The 25,012-nt window shown below is 43.7% G+C and overlaps 1 protein-coding gene and 1 pseudogene across 1 annotated transcript; both read left to right on the forward strand.

The window, feature by feature from the left end:
* Positions 1-15,346: 15,346 nt before the first annotated feature.
* LOC143622318 (uncharacterized) lies at positions 15,347-17,991 on the forward strand. Its single transcript, XM_077093508.1, has one exon. It carries the CDS (start codon positions 15,395-15,397, stop codon positions 17,375-17,377), a length of 1,983 nt encoding a protein of 660 aa, XP_076949623.1. The 5' UTR covers positions 15,347-15,394; the 3' UTR covers positions 17,378-17,991.
* A 2,226-nt stretch (positions 17,992-20,217) lies between these two features.
* On the forward strand, positions 20,218-21,266 carry LOC143622319 (prohibitin-3, mitochondrial pseudogene; annotated as a pseudogene).
* Positions 21,267-25,012: the final 3,746 nt, after the last annotated feature.

Consider the following 25,012-nt stretch of genomic DNA (forward strand, 5'->3'; position numbering starts at 1 on the left):
ACCATTCAACTTAGGATTCTCACCATTTATATGAAGTTTACAGAAATATGTTATATAGTTTGACTTTCACCAGTTATTCAAAAACCGAATTTTAATGAATTTGACCATTTAATAATTTTTCAATATTCATGGCTTAAAAAAAATAATTTTTAATAACCATTTATAAATATTTAAAGGTATTATAATTATCTCTATATTAGTTTAATTATAATTAACTAGTGAAATTAGTGGAATAAAAATTTATTGCTTCGATTTAACTTAATACATTTAACTAAAAGGTCTTTGAATCGAAATAAAACAAAAAGATAATTAAAAAATAATTTATAATAAAATATACATATATTTATTTATTAATGTTAAAATGAAACTCATGTTATTTGAATCAATAATTAACAAAGACATTTATTTGGCTCGAATGTCAACCGTGTATTTATCAATGACTACTTATTTGAAATTGAATAATACAAAAACAGTTATATAACAATTACTGTATGTTTTTTTCTTCATATATATTTTTATTAATATTTTTTTAACATGTTACTTTTATTTAATAGCAATATTTGTCATTTGCAGTTTGTTTGGATTGTTAAATGGTAATGATTTGAATATTCGTAGACCAATTCCATTGAAGTTGTTGTCATCTCTTGATGAAGAGTTTTTGAAAGTAACATCTTTCTAAAATATTTGCGAGATTTGCACAGTAATCTTGGTAACTTGCTGGTTATATTTTTTAAAGTTTCTATTGATCTCTTATACCCTATTGTATGAATATTAATTAATTTATTACTTTTACCAGCGGAAAATTATCATCTTGCTCGGAACATATTTGTGTTGGCTGAATATGTTGTCTATATTTATATGGTTTGTTGATATGTTTTTCCACCTGTGTATAACATGGGCTATATCCTAGTTTTCATTATATCATATGAAAAAAATCTCTTGAAAAAGGTTATGCTTTTTTTCCTTCAAATTCCAGCCAAATATGGCCTGATTGTGAAGGAAAAGTTTATAACCCATTACAATATTACTAATTTACGCTATCTCGATTATCTTTTCCATGTTGCTATGAGGACGTAATTGTAAAGTTACAATTATTTTTTCTATTTTTTTCTTCCGATTTAACTCAAGAATGTAATTAATTATTTACTTTAAATCGAGAATGTTCTTTAAGTATATAATTTTTTTCCTTTATTCCCCTATCTAATCTTATCATTTCTTTTCTTTGTATTTTAAACCCGAGAATGCAGTGTAAGTCCAAAATTACACTAAAACACACTATATTTTCTTTCTTCTTTTTAATTAAATAATATTTTTTTATATCTTTATCATTACCATTTTTCTCTCCATCACTCACAACCACTTTCTAAATATATTAAAAAATTATATGAGGTGAACAATAACTTTTCAAATTTACAAAAAAATCACTACGTTTTCTAAAATATAAAAACTTTCACTCACAACACTCTAAAATCACTCTCTAAATTGTAAAAACACTCCTTACATAATATAAGGCATTGGATGAGAATTTTCTTAGAGCATTCCCGACAAGTCCCCCATAAATATTAAAAAAAATAAATGGAGGCAAACAATGTTTTTTTAAATTTATAAAAAATCACTAATTTTTCCTTTTCCTCTACCAAAAAACCAATTTTAACCATATCAAATAATTTGCAAAACATACTCACAAAAATTTATGGGGGTTGTTGGGAGTTAAAAGCATTCCCAATCGGTTTCTACGTCTTCAAATATTTAATTACATTAAAAATCACTACTTTTTTATTTATTTTTCATTACATATTATTTTTTAAATCTTTATTATAACATTTTCTCTCTTATCCGATCACATATTCTTTCAAAAAATATTTAAAAAATTTGAAGTGCGAATATTATTTCTCCAAATTTCACCGTGTACAATAACGTGTTTTCTGTCTCCTCCATCTAAGATCAGCCAAACAAAGTAAATAAGACACCCACATAATTTGAAAGACCTATTTCTTCAAATAACTTAAATCCCAATGCTAGTATTAAATTTTATTAATGAAAAAGGAATGAGTTCCGTATATAATGTTATTCCAGTTTTTTTAATAATACGTTTTTTGAATACATTTATAAAAAAATAAAAAAAAAAAATCCGCTCGCGCCCCCTGCTCGCGCCCCTCCACACCAGGGCCAGGGGCGCGAGCGGGGGCTCCAACACCCATCTTATCAAGTTTCTCTCTCTGCCACACGTCACAATATTATTGGCTGGAGCCCCCACTCGCGCCCCCTCTCGCGCCCCCCACACCCCTCAGCCTTAGTATTGATACTAGTCCCGCGTGGCGATAGCGACAGGGCAATGGCCTCGTTTTCCAATCTCTCGACTCCCCACCCAAAACTCTCTTCATTCAATACACCTTTTTCTCTCTCTCTTTCTTTCTTTCTTTCTTTCTTTCTTTCTTTCATCAACCACCTCCTCTGCCACCCCCCTCAACCTTTTGCAGTTTTCCACCATCGAATCTTTCCTTTCCTCCTCTTCCCGCCATATTTATGTTACTTTCCCTCCTTAAACTTTTATTTAGTTGATTGGTTCCCTTCTAAAGTAGGTGAATAAGGTAATGTTTTCTTTTCTTATACTTTTTTTCCCGAATCATGATCCACTAAATCCCCCTTTTTGTTTTGTTTTCCGGTTGAAGAGGTAGGTCTCAGCAGAGCCCAGTTGAACCCGCAAGACTCACCTTGAAGAGGGACGTCTGTGCAAGGACCAACTGGTTCCGCAGGACCCACCATGCTCAGAGATGAAGACCTTACGCGCAGTACGCCAGCTGTTCCCGCATGGAAAGCCTCCCAATGGTGAAGTACCCCGCCTGTTCCCGCAGCTGCGGATACAAGCCATCAGGGAAGGCTACCCGCACTAATAGCAAGGCTACACGCACAAGGCACTCAATAATTCAGTGTCACCTGAAGGAATGAGCAAGGCGGGAATACTCCCGCCCAAATGAGTCAGTCCGTATGCTTCTGGAAGATCTTTTGTACTATACCTGCCAAGGTATGGACAAAATAGACAAGATCTGACCAAAGCAGCCCATGAACCAATCACAGGGTGACAGCTCACCGACAACAGTACGAGGAGGAGCATGCTCTAGTACTGTTTGTCACTATTAGCCGCTGCCTACTCACCAACCCTTGTCGTGGCACGCACATAGCCTGCAGTTGGTGGAAAGGGAACAGTACACAGCCGGCCTTGTCATTATCAGCCGCTGCCTACCCACCAACCAGCATGGCACGTGCGTAGCCCATAGTTGGTAGAACATGAATATTATACAGCTGGCTGTACCTGCTTGGAAACCTACCTTCTGCTATAAATACTCCAACACCTTGGAACGGTATCTTATCTTCTCTAGCAATCTCTCTTTATATACACATATTCAGAGCAATCTAGTCTGATTCTCACGCCGGAGGGTGGTCACAAGGAGGAACCCCCCCTTCTTAGTGACGAGCTCACGGTGTCTGTTTTGCAGGTCATCAGAATAACCATCTCTGCCGGACCTAACCCTCGTGGGAAACATCTATTTAACCCCCAGGTTATCCGTAATCCGCCCGGGGTCACTTAGTGTTTCTTCATTGGCGCCATCTGTGGGACTTAGTGTTTCTTCATTGGCGCCCGGGGTCACTTAGTGTTTCTTCATTGGCGCCATCCGTGCATAAAAGCTAGAACTAATTCTCAGTTTTTTCAAAACTTCTGAAAAAATGGTTAACGTTACTCCGGTCCCAAGGCCAGTAAGTGACCAAGAAACCCCGGTAACCACAACCCCAGCTACTGGGGGAACACCGGCGGTTACACAAATTTTACGAACACTACCCCGGTTACCCAAGCCGGGGCAAGTGCAGTAAACAATATTTCACTGGGGTTCACTGATGCCCAGTTGGAGAAACAGACGAGGCTCCCTCGCCAAACACTCGATCAAGTTAAGGCGTGGGCCGAAGCACGTCAGAAGGAATTCCAAGCTGAGTTGGATGAACGCTTGCGTTCACTCCAACAGGCTGACGAATTCGGAAGCACTCGACAACAGCTCAACATGAACAGTGAGTGCGAGTACTCGGACGATGATCGGGAGGAACCCGACACCGACACAAACCCTCGCCACAGGGCGAAAGGGAAGCGTAAGGAAACGGACTTCCAACCAAGAAGGAACTTTGGAGAAACCTTCAAACCAAGGAACGCGGGGGGAAACCCACGTGACTTCTCCAAAACCTTTAGACCAACTGCTGCAAATGAGGGAACGTCCAAGTTTGCAAGGGACATTGCGGAAGCAATCGCCCCGAGAAGTGCTAAACAGATGTCCAACATCGGCACTTATGATGGTATATCCGACCCAGACGATCACTTGAACAGATTCATAGCGGGGGCAACCGTCAGCAACTGGACGGAACCCACGTGGTGTTATATGTTCCAGATGACGCTGGTTGGAGCGGCCAGGGCGTGGTTCGATCGTTTACCGGTCCACCACATCTATGATTGGGCGGACTTTCAGCACAAGTTCAGCCAACACTTCAGTCAACAGAGGAAATATACTGAAGAACAGTGGACGATCCTCAACTGCGTTAGAGAGGAGGATGAATCTTTACTAGACTTCATCACTCGCTTCAACTCCAAAAAGCTGAGTCTGGGCAACATAAGTGAAGATCTTGTTCGCGCCGCTTTCATCCAGGGCGCCGAATACCCAGAGCTTATCCGCACGTTGACGGGTAAGGACGGCATGCCATCCACATGGGATGCCATCATGACGGCGGCCAAGCGCTTTACCGAGACGGAGAAGCAACTGGGTAGGGATCTTCCCCAGAGTACACACCTCTACACGCAGAGGACCAGAGAAAACAACGTTCGGACCGCCCGGCAGAACAAAAAGAGGAAGCTAGGTATTTGGCAGTCAAGGGTAAACTTTGACACCACATCCAGCTCTCGCCCTCTCGTAGGTGGAAGGGATAACACGCACCCTTCAAACCGAAAACACCGGTGGACGCCACTCACCAAAAGCGTCACGGAGATATTTGCCACTGAAAAACTCCCATGGCCGAAAGCTCCAGTGATTTGGCAGCGACCTAATGCGGATCAGAGCAAGTCCTGTGACTTCCACTGGACAAAGGGTCACAACACTGAGAAGTGTACATCCTTGAGGGATATTGTTGAAACATTCGTCAAGGATGGAAGACTTACACACCTTGTGGCATCAATCAAGAATGGAGGGAGGAATGATAACCGGTACAAAGGCAACGGACGAAAGCCCGTTGACATCAGCATCCACATGGTTCAGAGTAACATCAGAGGAAGAAAACGACGAACGACAGAACCATGCCCGTGGAAGGAAGCTGAGGTGCGCTTCCCGCGAGTGCCAGGAGGACCCAGCAAAGAAGGCCCTATCGTCATCAGAAGCCAGCTGGGGCACTACATCACTTCCCGCACTCTTGCTGACAACGGTGCCTCGTCAACGGTTATGTACAGGCAGTTCTTCGACAATCTAGACGACGAAGACAAGGAACGCCTGGAAACGGTCTACGCCTCAATGGAAGGGTTCGATGGCAGCACAAACACCCCCATGGGTATCCTATCATTCCCCGTCATTATCACGGACGGGAAACACTCCCGCACAGAAGACGTGGACTTCGTCGTGATGAGGAAGCCACACCACACATACGACATTCTCTTCGGGAGAGACGGGATGGCAAGATTCAATGCCGTGGTATCTTCAGTCCACGGCATGATGGGATGGCCAACAGCTGAGGGTGTAGCGATGATCACCGGTATTCCCCAGGTATGCATCGTATCTGTCTCATCTAAACCCAAACCAAAGATGGCTAAACCAACCATCACCGAACCAGAAAAATGGGCCCTCAATGGCAAATACCCTGACCAGGCTGTTACCATTGGCCCAACAATCACTGATCCTACGCGCACCTTACTCAAACGCTTACTACAGAGAAACTTTGACATCTTCGCGTGGACACCAGCTGACATGACTGGTGTACCTCGAAGTAAAGCAGAGCATAAGCTCAAGTGTGACCCGGCTTTTACGCCAGTCATACAAAAGCGCAGAGTAATGGGGGCGGAACAGGCTAACGCGTGTAGAACCCAAGTCAAGGAACTCCTTGACGCGGGCATCGTACGCGTTAGTAGATATCAAACATGGGTTGCAAATCCCGTTATGGTACCGAAGGCTAACAAACAATGGCGCATGTGCATAGATTTCAAAGATTTAAACAAAGCATGCCCCAAAGATTGTTACCCGTTACCCGAAATTGACCTCAAAGTGGATTCATTAGCACCATTTCGCCTTAAATGCTTCCTTGACGCATATAAGGGGTACCATCAAATCCACATGGCTGTAGATGATCAGGACAAAACCGCATTTCGGACGCCCGATGGCACATTTTGTTATCAAATGATGCCATTCGGACTTAAGAATGCAGGGTCCACATACCAACGCCTGATGGACAAAGAGTTTCATGCCCAAATTGGGAGAAACTTGGAAGTCTACATGGATGACTTGGTCATCAAAAGCCCTGAGCCAGAAGCGATGTTGAAAGACATCGAAGAAACTTTCAACACGCTCAGAAAGATAAACATGAAGCTCAACCCGAGCAAGTGTTCCTTTGGGATGGAAGAAGGGAAGTTCTTGGGAGTCATTGTTACTAAAGATGGCTTCAGAGCGAACCCCGAAAAGGTCGAAGCCATTATCAAAATGGAATCACCTACTACCATCAAGCAAGCCCAGACACTGAATGGACGCCTAGTCGCACTTAACCGCTTTTTGTCAAACCATGCGGATAGGTCGTTCCCATTCGTGTCAACATTGAGAAACTGTTTAAAGAAAACGCACTTCCGCTGGACACCAGAAGCGGAAGCAGCTTTTCAGGAAATTCGGTCACGCCTGATCGAACTCCCGACGCTCACAGCACCAGAAGTGGGGGAGGAATTAATCATATACCTTTCCGCCACAGACAGAGCAACCAGGGCAGTCCTGCTAGTAGAGCGAAAAGGTATCCAGATGCCTATTTACTATGTTAGCCGTGTCCTAACAGACGTAGAAACCCGGTACACTACCCTGGAAAAATTAGTCTTAGCGCTTGTACAGGCTTCACGCAGGCTAAGACGATATTTCCAAGGTCACCCAATCACCATTCTCACCAACTTCAAACTTGCAAACGTTATAGGCAAACCCGAGTTATCGGGACGTCTAGCCAAATGAGCAATTGAGTTGGGGGAATATGCGATAAAGTACAAGCCAAGACCAGCCATAAAAGGCCAGGTCTTGGCCGACTTTATTGCAGAAGTCCCCGCTTCGCGGGAGAAAGAGTGCCAGGAGGAGGCTCAACCCTCCCCAGCACAGGACATCGATGATGTCTGGCGACTCTACACTGATGGAGCAGCCAGCAACGAGGGTTGAGGCGCAGGGTTGAAACTAACCAACCCAGCAGGCCAAGAATACACTTACGCTATTCGACTGGATTTTCCAAGTACGAATAACGAAGCAGAATATGAAGCATTCTTGGCCGGGCTGAGAATTGCGCGTAAGATGGGAGTGAAAAACTTGGAAGCCCACGTGGATTCCATGTTAGTAGCCAACCAAATAAACGGGACGTACACGGCCGTGAATGACACAATGGCCCTGTACCTCGCACAAGCAAAAACCCTTATGCGCACTTTTAATGATTGTAAAGTCATACACGTCAAGCGTAGTGAAAACAAATCTGCGGATGCGTTAAGCAAGCTTGCATCATTAGCCTTCACCCATTTGGGAAAGGACATCCGCATTGAACTCCTTGGAGCACCATCAGTCCCACACAAGGAAATTTGTGTCATCCAAACCGGCACAGAAACGTGGATAACACCGATAATAAATTACCTTGCAGCGGGTATACTACCAGAGTCGAAAACACAGGCAAGAAAAATACGTTGTAAAGCATTAAACTATCAACTCATCGATGGCATCCTTTACAGACGTAACTTTCTTGGCCCACTCTTAAGATGCGTGGACAACCAAGATGCTGGCTACCTCCTAAGGGAAGTGCACGAGGGCATCTGTGGAGTACACGCAGGTCCACGCGCTGTTGTAGCTAAGCTAAAGAACGCGGGATACTTTTGGCCGGGGATGCATACAGATGCGCTGGCATACATCAGAAAGTGTAGGTCTTGCCAGCTCTACGCACCCAACACGCATCGCCCGAAGAATGAACTTGTTCCAGTCACCTCTTCATGGCCATTTCAGAAGTGGGCCATCGATGTGACAGGCCCATTTCCCACAGCAGCAGGGAACGTTCAGTTTCTGGTGGTAGCCATCGACTACTTCACCAAGTGGATAGAAGCAAAACCCTTAGCCCAAACAACCGCAAAACGTATTAAAAAATTTATTTGAGAATTTATTATTTGTCGTTTTGGACTTCCACAGACTTTGGTGAGTGATAACGGCACCAACTTTGCTGACAAGAAGCTACAAAAGTGGCTGGAAGAACTTCAAATCACCCACACCTTTACCACAGTGGCACACCCGCAAGGTAACGGTGAGGTGGAAAGAGCAAATAAAAGCATCGTCTAAGGCATAAAGAAAAGACTCCTGGAACACAGATCCGGTTGGGTAGACGAAGTTTCACACGTCCTTTGGGCAAACAGAACGCTGAAAAAGGCCAGTACGGGAGAAACCCCGTTCAGCCTCACTTATGGCACTGAAGCCATGGTCCCAGTCGAAATTGGTTTACCCTCACCAAGGGTCTTGATTCAGCCAGAAGACAATGATGCGGAAAGACGGTTAGACCTTATGCTAACCGAGGAACGCAGAGACTTAGCCGCAGCGCGTGAAGAAAACTACAAGCGACAAATGCAAAAGTACTACAACACGCGGGTAAAACTCTGCAACTTCAATGTAGGAGACTACATATTGCGTAACAACGAGGCTTCAAACCAAGAGCGCCCAGGAAAACTGGCGCCGGTCTGGGAAGGACCGTACATTATCAAAGAAGTTTTGGGAAAAGGCGCATACCGGCTCGAAAGGCTCGATGGCACTCCTATCCCAAGAACATGGAACGGAGCTCAATTACGCAAATGTTACATGTAGATCAATTCCAAACTTGTAAAGAAAAGGCCTAGAGCCACTTCTAATGGAAATGATTCTCCTTTATCACATTGTGTTGATAGCCTTACCTTTATACTTATGAACTTCCCACACTGATATGCCGGTATTCACCGCATAAATATGGGAAGAAGTAAGTCGTTGCGTGTGCAAGGCGGCAAAACCCGCATAAACACATAAAACGGTAAAAATTTTTAAGGAAAAGATAAGGAAAACCTTCACGCAGGTCAGCTATAGGTGAAGTTTGGTCATCCCAATAAATGAAAGTGACGGTCCTACCCGCACAATCATGATAGAGGAAACTGAACATTAACCTATTGGCAACCGCGCGTCGAAAGGTTAACTTATTCAAAACACTTAGAAAATTTCAAAGGAAAAGATGAGGAAAACTTCCACGTAGGTCAGATATAGGTAAAGTTTAGCCATGTTACTAAGTGAAAGTGACGGTCTTATCCGCACAATCACGAAAGAGGAAGCAAAACTTTAACTTATTATCTGCCACGTTCAAAAGTTAACTTATCTAAGTACTCAAGAAATTGCTAAGTTAAAACAAAATATGCGCGAAATAAACAAGGCAAGGCATTAACAAATAATCTTTATTCCATCAACATTCAAACATTACAAGAATTGCTGGGTACATACCCGCATACAAGATTAGAAGTCTATACAAACATAAAAATCTACTCTAATGGTGGAAAGGGATCTAAAGTATCAAGCTTCAGGACCACTCCCACTTGGACCCGCACCATCAGTAGAGTGTGGCGGTTCAAGGAAAGCTTTAAGGATAGCTAGCCCATCATCAGCAGCAGCAATCTCGTTTACCTTCTCCACCACCGGATGCGGGAAGGCGGCATACTGATTCACTGCTTGGTCATACGCAGCTTCAGTATCCACATTGTAAAGAGGGAAGTTGGAAGGCGGAATGCCTTGTTCAACAAACCCTAGACCAAGCAGGAAGCCAGCCTTTTCCCCATCCTCATAAGAAGCGTTGAGGGCTGCGCTCATCGCATCGTCATATGATGTGTTCGTGAACACCCGATGCACAACCTAAAAAACAGAAGTATATCAAAAACTCTTCTAAGAAAAAGCGTAAAGAAATTGTGAAACTGCGCATACCTGAGACAACGCTTCTCGGAGAAGCCATTCCTTGGTAACCAGAGCCTCCTGGAGGGCAGCTTGAGCTTCATTACGGGCGCGTTCGGCTTCGTTCTTTGTAAGGTTGGCAAGCAACACATCTTTGGCTGCAGCCTCTTCGACGCCCTTTAGCTTACGCTCAGTGTGGTCAAGCACCCCCCTCTGGTCGAAGATCTCTTGGAGCTTCTTGGCATCTTCCATGGCCAAGGCATCATGAGCCTGCTGGAGCCTCTCTAATTTGGCTTTAAGTTCCTCATTCTCGATGCGTAGAGGCTCAGCAGCAGCTTCAGCCTTGGTGGCCCTCTCGGTTGCGTTCCGTGCAGTTTCCTTAGCCAACCGAAGCTGTTCATTAACAGCTTGGGCGGCCTTGGAACGGGCCTCGAGACGAGCCTGAACTTCAACCTCAAGGGCCTTGAAGGCCTTCTCCTTCTCCGCAGCAACGGCGGAGAGCCTCCTGTTCTCCTCCCGGACAGCCCGCGCCTGAGCTACTTCTTGGATACGAGCTGCCTTTAACTTGTCGTTTTCACGACAAAGAAGCTCGACGCGCGGCTGCATCTGGGCTACGAGAATGCGGAGCTCATTTGTCAACCTACCCTCCTGGTAGCTTGACATTGGTTCCCCCAGCGCCCCACTTGGGGCGGCGTGGCGCGCCCACTCGATGCATTCCACAGGCGTCCGAATGGTTGTTCCTCGGTGGATGTTCCATCGTGGAACATACACTTCATTGGAATCCGACACTGCAAAAGCAAAAAGCAGTTAGGAAAAGATGATAAAAAAAATATAAAATAAAATAATAAAAGGCCAAAATAACCCTACGCACCTGTAGGGTCGACGACAGGCCTGTAGCCGCCAAACCCATCACCCGAACCTAACGGATATCCATCCAAGAGGTCAGGCAGATGGGAAGGAGGCAGAGATTGGCTTGACGCCCTAACCCCGGACATACCTGAAGGACCGGCCGTAGTCGCCGGCGCCGGAGGAGGCATAGCGGAGGCCGCCGTGGTAGAAACCAACGGAGGTGAACTCACCGGAGGTGAACTCACAACCGCGACCGCGGCTGTGGAAGAATCCACAGAAACACTCACCGCCGGCTCAGTGAAGGAATCAGTGAATATGGCACTGACAGCCGGCGGAGACGTCGTCACAGTTGGAACAGTTGGCTCAACCGGGTGAGCAACTGAACCAACAACTGAAGCAGGCGCAGTCGCCTGGGTCATCGCCTCAGGTAGGTTGACCAAACCTACTGTCATGGGTCCGGAGGTGCTCATCCCCGCTCCACCCTGGAATGCGGTAGCATCCACGCATGCACAAAGAAGATATATAAGTATAATGGCGGAAAGCTATGCAGTTAAGATAAAGGAAGTATACTTACGGGTCCTTATGAGCTTGAAGGTGCGAACGGGCGGGGACGAACCCGATGGAGCCGGCCTCTTCGTACCGGTCACCGTCGTTGTCCTGGGCTGCTCGGAGGTGACAGCCGTTTCAACCTCCAGAGCAGTGGTCTCAACACCACCCGGGTTCCCCGCCGCCTCTTCACTCTCGGTCTCTGACTCAGACCGGTTCACCTGGTCGGCAGTGGAGGCTACCTTCGCCTTGCCCTTCCCGCCAGCAGCCTTCTTCTTCCGCGCAAGAAAAGGACCATCTGCGGATTCCTCATCAGAAGATGACAAGATTAGAGGAATTCCAGCAGAGGTTTCAGCATTCAGAGGGCGAGGGTTAAATAGTCTTTTACCTGGCCGCGTGGCGCTCAGTATTTCGTGGCCTGGCGGGTAGGCCTCCATAAACCGATCCGCAGTCTGCGCAAGGATGGGCAACTCGTTCTCGTCAAGAGCACGAGTACCCAACCGAGCGGGACCGTCAGCTTCCCGCGGATGCAGGAGGGACTGCAAGTCATTTCCCTCTGAAATAAAAAGAAAAACAGTTAGAAAAAACCCTAAATCAACAAAGAAGACGGAGCATACCGTAAGGGATAAAGTTCAAACCGTATTCAAGTACGATGGGAATCTGTGGCGCATCCGCCCCAGCATCCTTCCACACCCTGCTCATACCGAGCATCACCATCCCGGACTCCGTAAAGCGGTAAACCGGAGTCTGGATCCGGGAAATCTTGGAGAACCATTCCGCCTCCTGGTAGTTGGAGGCGTGAAGGCTGGGGAGAGCTCTCCCGTTCTTAAATGTCATCGCTATAGGGACGACACGGGCAGAGATGTAAAAGAACTCCCGCTTCCAAGACCTAAGACTGCGCTCGGTAGCGCAGATCTTCAAACCCTTGATCCGGGTGACCAGAGTGTACCAGCCTTGGATGCACCTCCAGGAGTAGAAGGTCATCAGGCGGTTGACGTGGGGATCCACGCCAAGAATGAGGCACACCCACTCAAAATGGCGGATCTTGGCGATCGCCATTGGGTGTACCTCCGTCAGGTGCACACCGTGTCTATCCAGAACACGGCATGCAAACTTCGTCAATGGGAACCTAAGATTCCCATAGACGAAGAAGGCGGCATATACCCCTATTTTGCCCTTGGGGGCATCGTACACCGTCTGGTGTGGCTCCGGAAACTCAGGCTCGAACGGCTCGAGCATGAACTTCCGGACGATGTACCGGTAAAGCTCGATGGGAAGAGCACACTTGCATTCGCCAGCAGTGCTCTTATCGTCCTTATCGGACGTAGACGTCGGGTTCTCGACATACAAGTCAGACTCCTCGACGGTAGCTTCTGGATCATGAGTAGACGACATGTTTTGGAGGTAAAGAACGATTTCAGGAGAATGCTCGACAGAAAGTTAGAGTATTCGCCGGAAATCGCTTAGAAGAAAAAGAAAGAAGTGAAAGTGTGGATTACCATGAACCCTCTCCCCCTTTATATACTCATCGCAATGAATGCGATGTATTTAATGCGGAGGAGAGAGAAAAGAGCTGGTGCAATGAAACTATGACACGTGGAAAAAGCAAGCTGGCAACAGCTGTTGACGGGACGTGCGCCGTAAAATCCGCACCCACGCGCCCGAAAAATCGCGCCCACGCGCCTGAAAAAGCGTCTGGAATGACCATATACTGTCACGTCGTCATAACTTCCTGCACGTCCTGAAACTGTCAGAAGAAACAGTGGGACACTAACGTCCCTTCAACAGTCTGGACTGTTCTTATCCTTTCACCAACTCTTCGAATTTCAAGGAAATTCAAAAAGATTCAAAGATTCAAAAATAAGAGGGAATATACCCCCTTACCTTGGTATCAAAGAATCTATAAGACAGGTGCGGGTACAGTGTTAAGGCAAAACCCTTCACATACTTGGCACCTGCAGGGAATTGAAACCAAGAACACCTGGGCAACCAAGTAACTATAAGACAGGTGCGGGTACAGTGTCAAGGCAAAACCCTTCACATACTTAGCACCCGCAGGGAATGGACGCCAAGAATACCTTGGAAGAAAGATAACTATAAGACGAGTGCGGGTACAGTGTCAAGGCGAAACCCTTCACATACTTAGCACTCGCAGGGAATTGAAACCAAGAAGGATCTTCTGGGCCATGCTTGCGGAAAGGGAAATCACATCCCCGCATAGCGGGAACGTTGAGAACTAGATTGTTTGAAGCTCCAGGATGGAATTGGTTCTTTAACATAATTGATCACTATGTTTAAAACTACCAAAACCTCGTGGAGAATCTACACAAGTGAAACTCAACGCTCCTGACTTGTGAGGAGGTTACACACCTACCCGCATCATACCCAAAGATCAAGCAGAAAAGTCGGGAATTCCTGCACGTGACATTAGGGAAACCGCGGGAAGAATCCCCACGGACAACCTTAAAACTAAATCCTTTTCAAAACCCCTTGCTTAAGTCCAAATTTCACCTCACTTATTAACAATTCATGAGAAGAACATTGGACTGGGGGGACTTGAAGAGGTAGGTCCCAGCAGAGCCCGGTTGGACCCGCAAGACTCACCTTGAAGAGGGACGTCTGTGCAAGGACCAACTGGTTCCGCATGACCCACCATGCTCAGAGATGAAGACCTTACGCGCAGTATGCCAGCTGTTCCCGCAGGGAAAGCCTCCCAATGGTGAAGTACCCCGCCTGTTCCCGCAGCTGCGGATACAAGCCATCAGGGAAGGCTACCCGCACTAATAGCAAGGCTACACGCACAAGGCACTCAATAATTCAGTGTCACCTGAAGGAATGAGCAAGGCGGGAATACTCCCGCCCAAATGAGCCAGTCCGTGTGCTTCTGGAAGATCTTTTGTACTATACCTGCCAAGGTATGGACAAAATAGACAAGATCTGACCAAAGCAGCCCATGAACCAATCACAGGGTGACAGCTCACCGACAACAGTACGAGGAGGAGCATGCTCTAGTACTGTTTGTCACTATTAGCCGCTGCCTACTCACCAACCCTTGTCGTGGCACGCACATAGCCTGCAGTTGGTGGAAAGGGAACAGTACACAGCCGGCCTTGTCATTATCAGCCGCTGCCTACCCACCAACCAGCATGGCACGTGCGTAGCCCATAGTTGGTAGAACAGGAATATTATACAGCTGGCTGTACCTGCTTGGAAACCTACCTTCGGCTATAAATACTCCAACACCTTGGAACGGTATCTTATCTTCTCTAGCAATCTCTCTTTATATACACATATTCAGAGCAATCTAGTCTGATTCTCACGCCGGAGGGTGGTCACAAGGAGGAACCCCCCCTTCTCAGTGACGAGCTCACGGTGTCTGTTTTGCAGGTCATCAGAATAACCATCTCTGCCGGACCTAACCCTCGTGGGAAACATCTATTTAACCCTCAGATTATCCGTAATCCGCCCGGGATCACTTAGTGTTTCTTCACCGGTCTTTACCTTTTTTTTTAAAAGACAAATCCCCAATTTGTAATCATTTCTGTTCTCCCATTCTTTCTTATTATATTATACTTTCACTGATTTTGTTACCATAATCATGCCTTATATTTACATACATTATTTGACTAGTAATTTTACAGTTCATTATTTCAATTGACCATGCTTATGCCTCTGACACGCTATCACATGCTCTCCTGTTTTACACCCATTTATGATAAATGTTTTCCCTTAATTACCCAACCTTTCATTTTAATTAATATTCATATTCTTCTGTTTCCAGGGATTTAACTTTGAAAGGTGAAATTTAGTGATCAATGCCGACATATTTTCCCCTGCGGTGGGAGAGCACCGGAGACCAATGGTGGTTCGCCTCACCCATCGACTGGGCCGCCGCCAACGGACACTACGACTTGGTCCGGGAGCTTCTCCGCTTGGACGGCAACCACTTAATTAAACTCACATCCCTGCGCCGGATACGCCGTCTCGAGGTCGTCTGGGACGACGAACAACAGTTCGATAACGTCGCCAAGAACCGGTCTTTAGTCGCCCGGAAGCTGTTAATCGAAGGCGAATGCAAAAGAGGGAAAAACTCGTTGATCGGGTCCGGGTACGGCGGCTGGCTTCTCTACACTGCTGCTTCTGCTGGCGACTTGCATTTTGTTCAAGAGTTGCTGCAAAAAGACCCCCTTTTGGTTTTCGGTGAAGGCGAGTATGGCGTGACCGATATACTTTATGCTGCTGCTAGGAGCAATAACCATCAGGTGTTTTGGATCATTTATGATTTTGCAATATCGCCCCGGTTTACGCCCGGTAATGGTAGAGAGTTGGAGGAACATATTGGGGAAATCCCTTTTGGTTACAAGCAGGAAATGAAGAACCGAGCGGTTCATGCGTTGGCACGAGGTGGTAATTTAAAGATATTGAAGGAACTTATTGGTGATTGTTCTGATGAAGATGTTTTAGCTTATAGAGATGTTCAATGCTCAACTATCTTACACACCGCAGCCGCACGCGGACAGGTTGAGGTAGTTAAAGATCTTATTTCGTCGTTTGGAATGATAAACTCGACTGATAAACAAGGTTACACGGCTTTGCATATCGCGGCTTACCGAGGACAGTTATTAACGGTTGAAGTTTTGATTCGAGCGTGTCCTTCCTTAATCAATTTAAGGAACGATTCAGGAGAGACGTTTGTGCATAAGGCGGTTACGGGTTTTCAAACGCCTACTTTTAGGAGACTCGACCTCCAGATTGCTCTTATGAAACGGTTAGTCGGGTCGAAGGTGTTTAGAATTGAAGAAACGATTAATGCTACGGATAATGAAGGAAGAACACCTCTTCATTTGGCTATAAGTGGGAACTTGCACAGTGACTTGGTGGAACTGCTTTTGATTGCGGGTTCACTCGATGTGAATATTCGTGATAATAATGGTATGGCTCCGCTTGATCTTCTTAACAAGCGGCCTGGAACGGCTTCATCGGAGGTGCTCACCAGACAGTTAATCTCAGCGGGTGCAACTCTTGGTAGCCAAGATTACACAGCAAGAAAGCTTTTGGCTTCTCGTTTGAAGATGGGCGGCAATGGTGGCGGCGGTGGTGGTGGTGCTAGTCCTGGGACTTCCTTCAAACTTTCGGATTCGGAAGTGTTTTTGATCACGGGAATGGATAGTGTTACCTCCACTGCTTATGGTACACCGACTTTCAGTGCGCATTCTCCCGAGCTGAGTCAACTCGAGTCGAGCTCAAACTCGAACTCAAACCCGAATGTGGAATCCAAAAAGAATAAGAAGGGTATACAACGGTTCCTTCGGTGGATTAGAACGATAAAGAAAGGAAAACAAGGTTTGGTTTCAACGAAAAACTTTAAAGAAATCCCCGTTCCATTAAGACAGCAATATTCGACATCATCATCATCGCTTCCAAACAACAAAAGAACACTTGCTGCAAGGAGTAATCTTCCCAGTCCAACTGTTAAAAAGAAACTCGCATCTGGATTGGTCAATGGTGTTATGCAGGCAATGCCACATTTATCCCGTGGGTCCCGATCTCTTTCGTTCTCGAAGTCGTCGTTATCTTCAGAGAATTCGGCGGATAATAAGCATAAGGGTACTGATGTTGTGGGTCCATCAAGCTCGAATCAGATGTTTGATGACGGAGTTGATGAAGAACATGGGGTGGTGAATAGCAGGCCATCAGTCAACCAGTGGTTATGTTTTGGTGGGACCGGGCTACCAACTGAAGGGTCGGGTGGTGATCACGGGCAGCATGAGAATTTGATCGTTCGACCGCTTAAATAATTGGTGAGTGATTCGGCTAATATTGTAGTTGGTAGTCTGTCGAATCCATGTTTGTTTGTTTAGATGCGATGTTAGTTGTTTGAATATTGACTTGTTAACAAACAAACAAATTAATGAGTGCTACTGCATGATATGATACTGATTTGAATTCTGTGTCTTTCTTGTGTTCTAGCTATTGTTTTGATGCTTGTGATATCATATGTTGTCATTATTCAATGTTCTGTTACATGGTTAATGATTAAGACGGGCGGGTTAGATCCGGCCAGGTAACATAACATGTATTGTTGATCCGATTTTGTATCCGGCGTGATCATTTATCTATGTATTCAAAACATTGCTGATTATCCACCTTTTTTAAACATAAAAAAAATAATGATATGTTTGTAACAAATTTTATTCATACATCTGTTTAGGATTCACGAGGTTACAGACGAAGAGTGTTAAGTGTGCATCCAAAAGATGTTAAGGGTAATCAAAAAGTTGAAGATCAAGTTAATGGTTGTAGTTTAATTGTGTAATGAGGACTGTGTATTATGTTTGCATCTTATAAATTGTGTGCCCTCCTATGGGTTTGAAACGTTTTTGTCTTTTTTGTGGAAGTTAATTAGTTTGGTCACTTGTTAGTTATTACTCTCTTATTTATGTAAATATTAAATTAAAGATGTAAACGAGCCAAATTGCTATTGAGCTACTTGAAACTAGCTTGTTAAAGGTTTGAGTTCAAACTAAGTTGAGTTTTAACGAGCTTGAGCTCAAGTCTGCAAGTAAGATTGTTTAATAAACAAGGCGAACTTCACTTATTGACCTCGACTACTCACAAGGTTAAACAATCCTATTATTTATTCAATTTGTTTAGTATGTATGTAAATATATATTTATTCAATTATTTAATTTTATATAGTTTTAATGAGCTTGAGCTCAAGCCTATAAATAAGTTTGTTTAATTCATTTGGCGAGCTTCACTTATTGACCTAGACAACTTGCAAGGTTAAACTATCCCATTATTTACTTAATTTGTTTAGTATGTATATTAAATATATATATATTTATTTAAATTTAATTTTATATAGTTTTATCGAGTTTGAGCTCAAGCCTACAAGTAAGTTTGTTTAATAAACAGGACGAGCTTCACTTATTGACCCCGATGACTCGCGAGGTTAAACAATCTTACAATCCCGTTATTTATTTGATTTGTTTAGTATGTATTATATTAAATATATATTTAGTTATTAATTGGTGTTGTATATAAAATTGTGATAAAAATAACTAAACTATATATAATGCATGAGTGAGATACTTACAAGTAAACATATCATACAAACTACACGAGGTAAAGAAAAAATGGATGCTTTGACATAATTATAATTCCTCTCTATTGTGCAATTACGCTCTAAAAAACAAGTAGAGTAATAATAGTTACACTACATTTTATAAGTAATTATTATTACTCTATTTCACTTTGTTGTAGAGTAGTTATATTTACATTACAACAAATATAAGTTGAATAATTATAATTACGCAACTTTACAAGTAGAGCAATTATTACTCACCTTGTATTGTTGTGACGTAATTAGTCAATTAAGAGTAATTACGAAAAAGCCATCATTTCCATTTTTCTTCAATTCGTACAATTCACACGAAAACTCTCATTTGTAATAGCTCAAACTCGTAATTATATATATTAATTTTTTTTTAATTAACAAATGTGTTGAGCCCATGCCCTATCCATGCTAGAGATTTTAACTTGTAAGATAAACGAGTAGCAATGACTTATTGATCTAGTGACTAGTAATAATTGTGTTCCCCTCACCATATGAGGTTGTGGGTTCAAAATTTGCCGGTATCCAATATAAGCGAAATTTTGGTGTTAAAGAAAATTGATGTTAAAATGAAGTAATTTAGCTGATAAAGAAATTATAACTATAAAACATATTTATGTGCCATAACAACTTTTATATCCTTTGGTCCTTGATGACAAAATCTGATGCGTATGGATAAAGAAATAATGATGGCATATTAGTTTTAGACCATTGACAGGTTTATGAATCTTGAAACTTACGTCGAGTATATACGGGTGTAAACGAGTCAAGCTTAAGTTCGACTAGCCTCAGACTTGACTATACTCATTTACTATTTATTTGTAAGTTAATTTTTTGTTATATAATAATTTTAATATATTTTTCAATATAATTATATATATAAAATAATATACGTTATTTAGTTATTTTTTCATATTATTATAGATATTAATTAATAATTATTTTATATATATAAGTTATAAATATGATAGGCACAAGCCTACTCGAGATCGACAAGTGAAGCTCGGTCTTGGGCTTATTTAAGCTCAGCTTGATTGAGTCTTTTCATAAGCCGATCTCGAGTAGCTCGCGAACGGCTTGGATCGTTTGCACCACTAGGTATAGTCAGTAGTGTATCATATTAGCAACACAGTAAAATATTTGAAAACAAGATCATTTACCAGGTATTGATTCTTCATAAAAATCGTACCAAAATCTAACCCAGACCCACTGAACCTGTTCCACCTTTACCCCGCCAAAACTTGGACCCGACCCGACCAAAACCTGATAAAGCCCGACAAACCAGGTCATAACCTGGTCAAATAACCGATCATATTTAGAAGCAGTTCCTACCCAACCTGGTTCTTTCCCGGTTCCGGCTCCTGAAAATACCCGGATACAAGTTTAACTATAAGGGCTCAAATGGGCCAAAGTAAAGTCACCGGCCCAGTGTATCCGGTTTGGATTTTGGAAGGAGGGGGTTTGCCGTCCTTGTTGACTTGGATAACAAACCAAAACCCATGTCTAAAACTAAAACCCTTGTTCCACAACCTTCCACTCACTCTTCTCTTCATTCATTCACACCAAAACCAAAATGGGTAGCAACCAAGCTGCAATGTCCTTCTTGACCAATCTCGCACGCGCCGCCTTCGGCCTGGGCGCGTCCGCCGCCATCCTCAACTACTCCCTCTACACCGTCGACGGCGGTCAACGCGCCGTCATCTTCGACCGAATCAACGGTATCGTCGACGACACCATCGGCGAAGGCACTCACTTCCTCATCCCAGTCCTCCAGAAACCCTTCATTTTCGACATCCGTACTAGGCCCCACACTTTCACCTCCATGTCCGGTACCAAAGACCTTCAGATGGTTAACCTAACCCTACGTGTCTTATCCCGTCCTGAAGTCAACAAATTGCCCGATATTTTCAAAACCCTAGGTCTCGAGTACGACGAGAAGGTTCTCCCGTCTATTGGTAACGAGGTTTTAAAAGCTGTCGTTGCTCAATTCAACGCTGATCAGCTGTTAACCGAGCGTCCGCGCGTCTCGGCTTTGGTTCGGGATAGTTTGATTAAACGGGCTAGGGATTTCAACATTGTGCTTGATGATGTGGCGATTACGCATCTTTCGTACGGTGCGGAGTTCTCCAGGGCGGTGGAGCAGAAGCAGGTGGCGCAGCAGGAGGCCGAGAGGTCGAAGTTTGTGGTGGCTAAGGCGGAGCAGGAACGGCGTGCGGCGATTATTAGGGCGGAAGGAGAGAGTGAGTCGGCGAAGCTGATTTCGGATGCTACTGCGGCTGCGGGTATGGGGTTGATTGAGCTTAGGAGGATTGAGGCGTCTAGGGAGATTTCGGGCACTCTGGCGAGGAGCGGGAATGTTATGTATCTTCCCAACAGTGGGAGTCAGATGCTTCTTGGGCTTAATGCTTCGCGGTGAACTGGTAATGATGCTTCTGTTTGGTTAAATGGTTAATGTTTTGTGAGTTGGAACTTGGAACTTTTAAAGATATCGGTTTTTATGATTGATCAGTTATGTAATTGAACCGTTATGCTTTGTTGGCTATGGTCTCATGATGTTCAATGTTTGGTTTTTTTTTTAATCTGTATCTTTCATCTGTTTATTTTGGTGAGCGATTTGATTTACTTGTATAAGAATTTGAGCATGAATAAAGCAGTCACAATTAGATATGATATTTGTAAGTTTCTTTAGGGTGATGGATATAGATCATCACACATTACTGATTACTGAAAACTATGTATCCGTAGGATAAAGTGATGTGATGTAATTTAGTAAGTTTACAACACACCATGAGACAACCTTAACCAATCTGTTGTTCAATGTAATGTCACTTTTAGCAAATTAGCATAGACCCGTTACAACTCCATACTTATCAACTTAGTTACCTCATAACACTTATGCTGTCTACCCGAGTAGTGGTGACAGGATGGATGGGTCAAATAACTTTAAAGATGGCTATCAATCAGCGTAATCTGCTTGGACTGTTTTAGTTTTACTTGTTGAAGTGAAAATTAGTTAGTTTTTCATGTAAATGGGATGAAAAGAAACTCATAATGGCATTACCTGCTAAACTAGCCAACTTATAAGTGCATTATCAAATCTTTATCGTTCACGTAACCACAAATTGATCATACAAATGTTCAAATTACATGTGATTATGTTTCAATGTATCTTTAATGTTAAGTCTTTAATTGCGACCTTTATGTCATCATATGAAGCAGACTTCTCCAGTCTGGCAGTAAGATTACTCATCAGACGTCAACACTAGGCACACGAAAAGCCATCCCTGTAAGTTCGCCATTAGTGCAGTAACAGCTTTCATAAACACAATCATTTAGTACACTCGTCACTACATATTAATCAAAACGAGCCTATCGCCAAATAAAAACTACCTTAGCAGTTCCAGTACTGCTGGGAATGATGCTAATAGAAGCAGCCCTTCCATTCACCTAGTTCATTGATGGATTGGACTAGACCGTCAATAGTCAATAGTCAACATAGTCACATACCCAATAATGATACCCCATTAGAAGCATATGAAACCTGTTACTATTGAACCATGGTCATTAGTCCAGTCCCTCAGTTATAGCAAATTTGTAATGAATCAGTTTACAGGCAACTGCCAACCAGACAGTAAACATTCAAAGTTTGTGTATGTGATGGCAAAGGCTACATTGGCTAGTGGAGCAAGGCAGTCAGCATTAGGCTATGTGTAGTGGAGAGGCTACAAAATGGGGCGTTTTGTGCCATGTGCCGCTCAGTCAGCAAAATGTGGGTTTTTGTTTTAGGGGTGTAGTGGTGTTGTAGCCTCTCTCTCTCTCTCTCTATATATATAAATATATATATATATAAATAAAAGTAAAGGAAAAAAGGGCGAGAACCCCCCACCCCACCATTCCCCCGGGGGGGGGGGGGGGGAGGGGGTTGTAGCCCCTTCTCGCCGGAAGTCGCCCTTTTTCGCCGCCCATTACACACGGCCTTAGAGGTGGGCAAATAAACTATTCAACCGAACCGATTCGAAAATCAAACCGAAACTTTGGAAACGATTAAGAAGAAACTGGTTTGGAACCGATTGAAACCAAAGGTACGGAACCGGTTTGTAATTTTCTTCATCATAACCGGTTAACCAAACCGAAACCGGTCAAAACCCGAACCGAAACCGATCGTAACCTGTTCAAGAAAATGGTTTCAAACCGAACCGATCATAAACCGGTTTTGACTTTTCTTGACTAAACCGAATTGGTTTCAACCCAGACCGGTTTTGAGTTTTAAACCGGTTTGTACACCTCTCGTCAGCATTAGAGTACTGTGATGTCAGATTTGTACCAAATCACATACATGGGTTCATGTGTGTAAAATGATTTTTTTGTTCATGTAAAATTTCAGGTTCATTCAGGTATGACCTCCGAACACGACTCCTTCATTTAGCTGCCCTATCCCAAGGCGACAATTACAACCTGTTTTGTCATTTAATTTCAATTAAATTTGACTACATGCCAAATTTAGATTTAGATTTTTCTTTTACAAAAGGGGTTCGATGTATTGATTTCTTTATACGTTGAAATTATGACCTTTCATTAAAGAAAGGGTTAGTTTGGGCAAAGCAAAAGGTTATATATTGGTGTATACGGGTGAACCAGATCAACTCAAATTATATAATGGTTCGATTTGAGTTAACCCAAATTAGACGTGTTTAAATGGGTCGTACATAGGCTGAAACCATGAATGATCATTGAATGTCTCTAACATTATCTCCATCAACCCCACTGTTGCTGCTGACACCAACGCTCGCCATCGACACCAACCCCAAGGTGGCCTTTGTATGTCTCTGCCTACATCATTGGCACCTCCACTACCATGGTTGCCACCTTCACTACCAGTACCCACCACGAGCGCCGTTGACACCACCTTATTATTGTTGGACATCGACGCTGCCTCCATCTGTTACCACTAGCCGGCATAAGAAATTGTAGCCGGGGAATCTATTGTGATATATATTTTTTTAAAAAACAACTCATTTCAATTTAGGTCCATTTTAGTTATAACCTTTTTCTTACCCAAACCAAACCGTTACTTTTTCTAAATCGGCTTGTTTTTTAGAACTTGTATTGACATGAGACTGTTTTGATCCGTCGGTCGACTAACTCGAAATCTGAGTTTCAATTAGTTTTATCAATGATTAATTATCTTTACTTTTCTTGTACCAATTATAATTATAAATATAGATAAAAGGTGGTTGTTGGCTTGTTGCTTGCACTTGCACTTGCACAAATGCAATGGTGCATGAAGAGGTATGTACCCGCTTCAACACCGAGCAAGGCGGGTCAACCCACAAGATATAGACAAGAGGCTTGAAATCAAGACACTATGAAGGCACAAAGCCAAAACCTATGCGCATGGCGCATATCACATATGCTCATGCATCAATTGCTCAGGCATCATATGCCCAGGCACCACACATGCTCAGGCATCATATGCCCAGGCACCACACATGCTCAGGCATCATATGCCCAGGCATCACATATGCCCACGCATCACATATGCTCACGCATATCACATATGCGCGTGGCGCATCAGCGCGCGGCGCATATCACATGCTCGTGCATATCACATCTGCGCATGAAACATCTGCGCGTGAGAATAAAGAGAAGACCTCGCGCATCCTCAGGATTGGCGCATATCACACATGCACATAATCAACCTCGTCCTTATCCAAATCAGGATTAGGGCAACCTTGATTGTGCACGTCAGACAACCTTCCAGAAGGTATCTTTTTAAGGAATAAGAATATGCTGATGTCGACAGCTGCCAATGAAAGGTGGACAACTCAACATAAACCATGTGCTACCACGTGATTATAACCAATGAAAAAGCACCAGGTGTCCCCAAGGACACGTGGCGCAAAGCAATTGGAGGAGGCCAGCAAGGCCCTGATTAGGTCTAAGCTCAATCAGTGGAAACCCTAGCACTATAAATACCACATCCAATATCATCAGATAACAGACTGAAACAGGCAATAACAGAGTATTCAGCTATTAAGCAATATACTCCAAATTCCTTACTCTCCCATATTATTATCTTCTCCCACAAATACTTATTCTCACACCGGAGGGTTACCCCAAAGAGGACCCTCTGTCCCTTTCTGAGGGGTAAGTTTACGGTGCTGTTCATTTTGTAAGTGGAAGAACCCAGATCCATCAGATCCAAGAGAAACCATCGGTGAAGTAGCATAATCACATCCGAGGAAAGTAGATCGTCTACCAGTGAGTCGATCCACGCTTCTTCATTGGCGCCATCCACTGTTACAACGGCAACAAG

The sequence above is a fragment of the Bidens hawaiensis genome, unplaced genomic scaffold, assembly GCF_021521415.1.
Source record: "Bidens hawaiensis isolate Kalapana, Puna unplaced genomic scaffold, B.hawaiensis_p1.1 tig00003115_1, whole genome shotgun sequence".
NCBI classification, from domain to species: Eukaryota; Viridiplantae; Streptophyta; class Magnoliopsida; order Asterales; family Asteraceae; genus Bidens; species Bidens hawaiensis.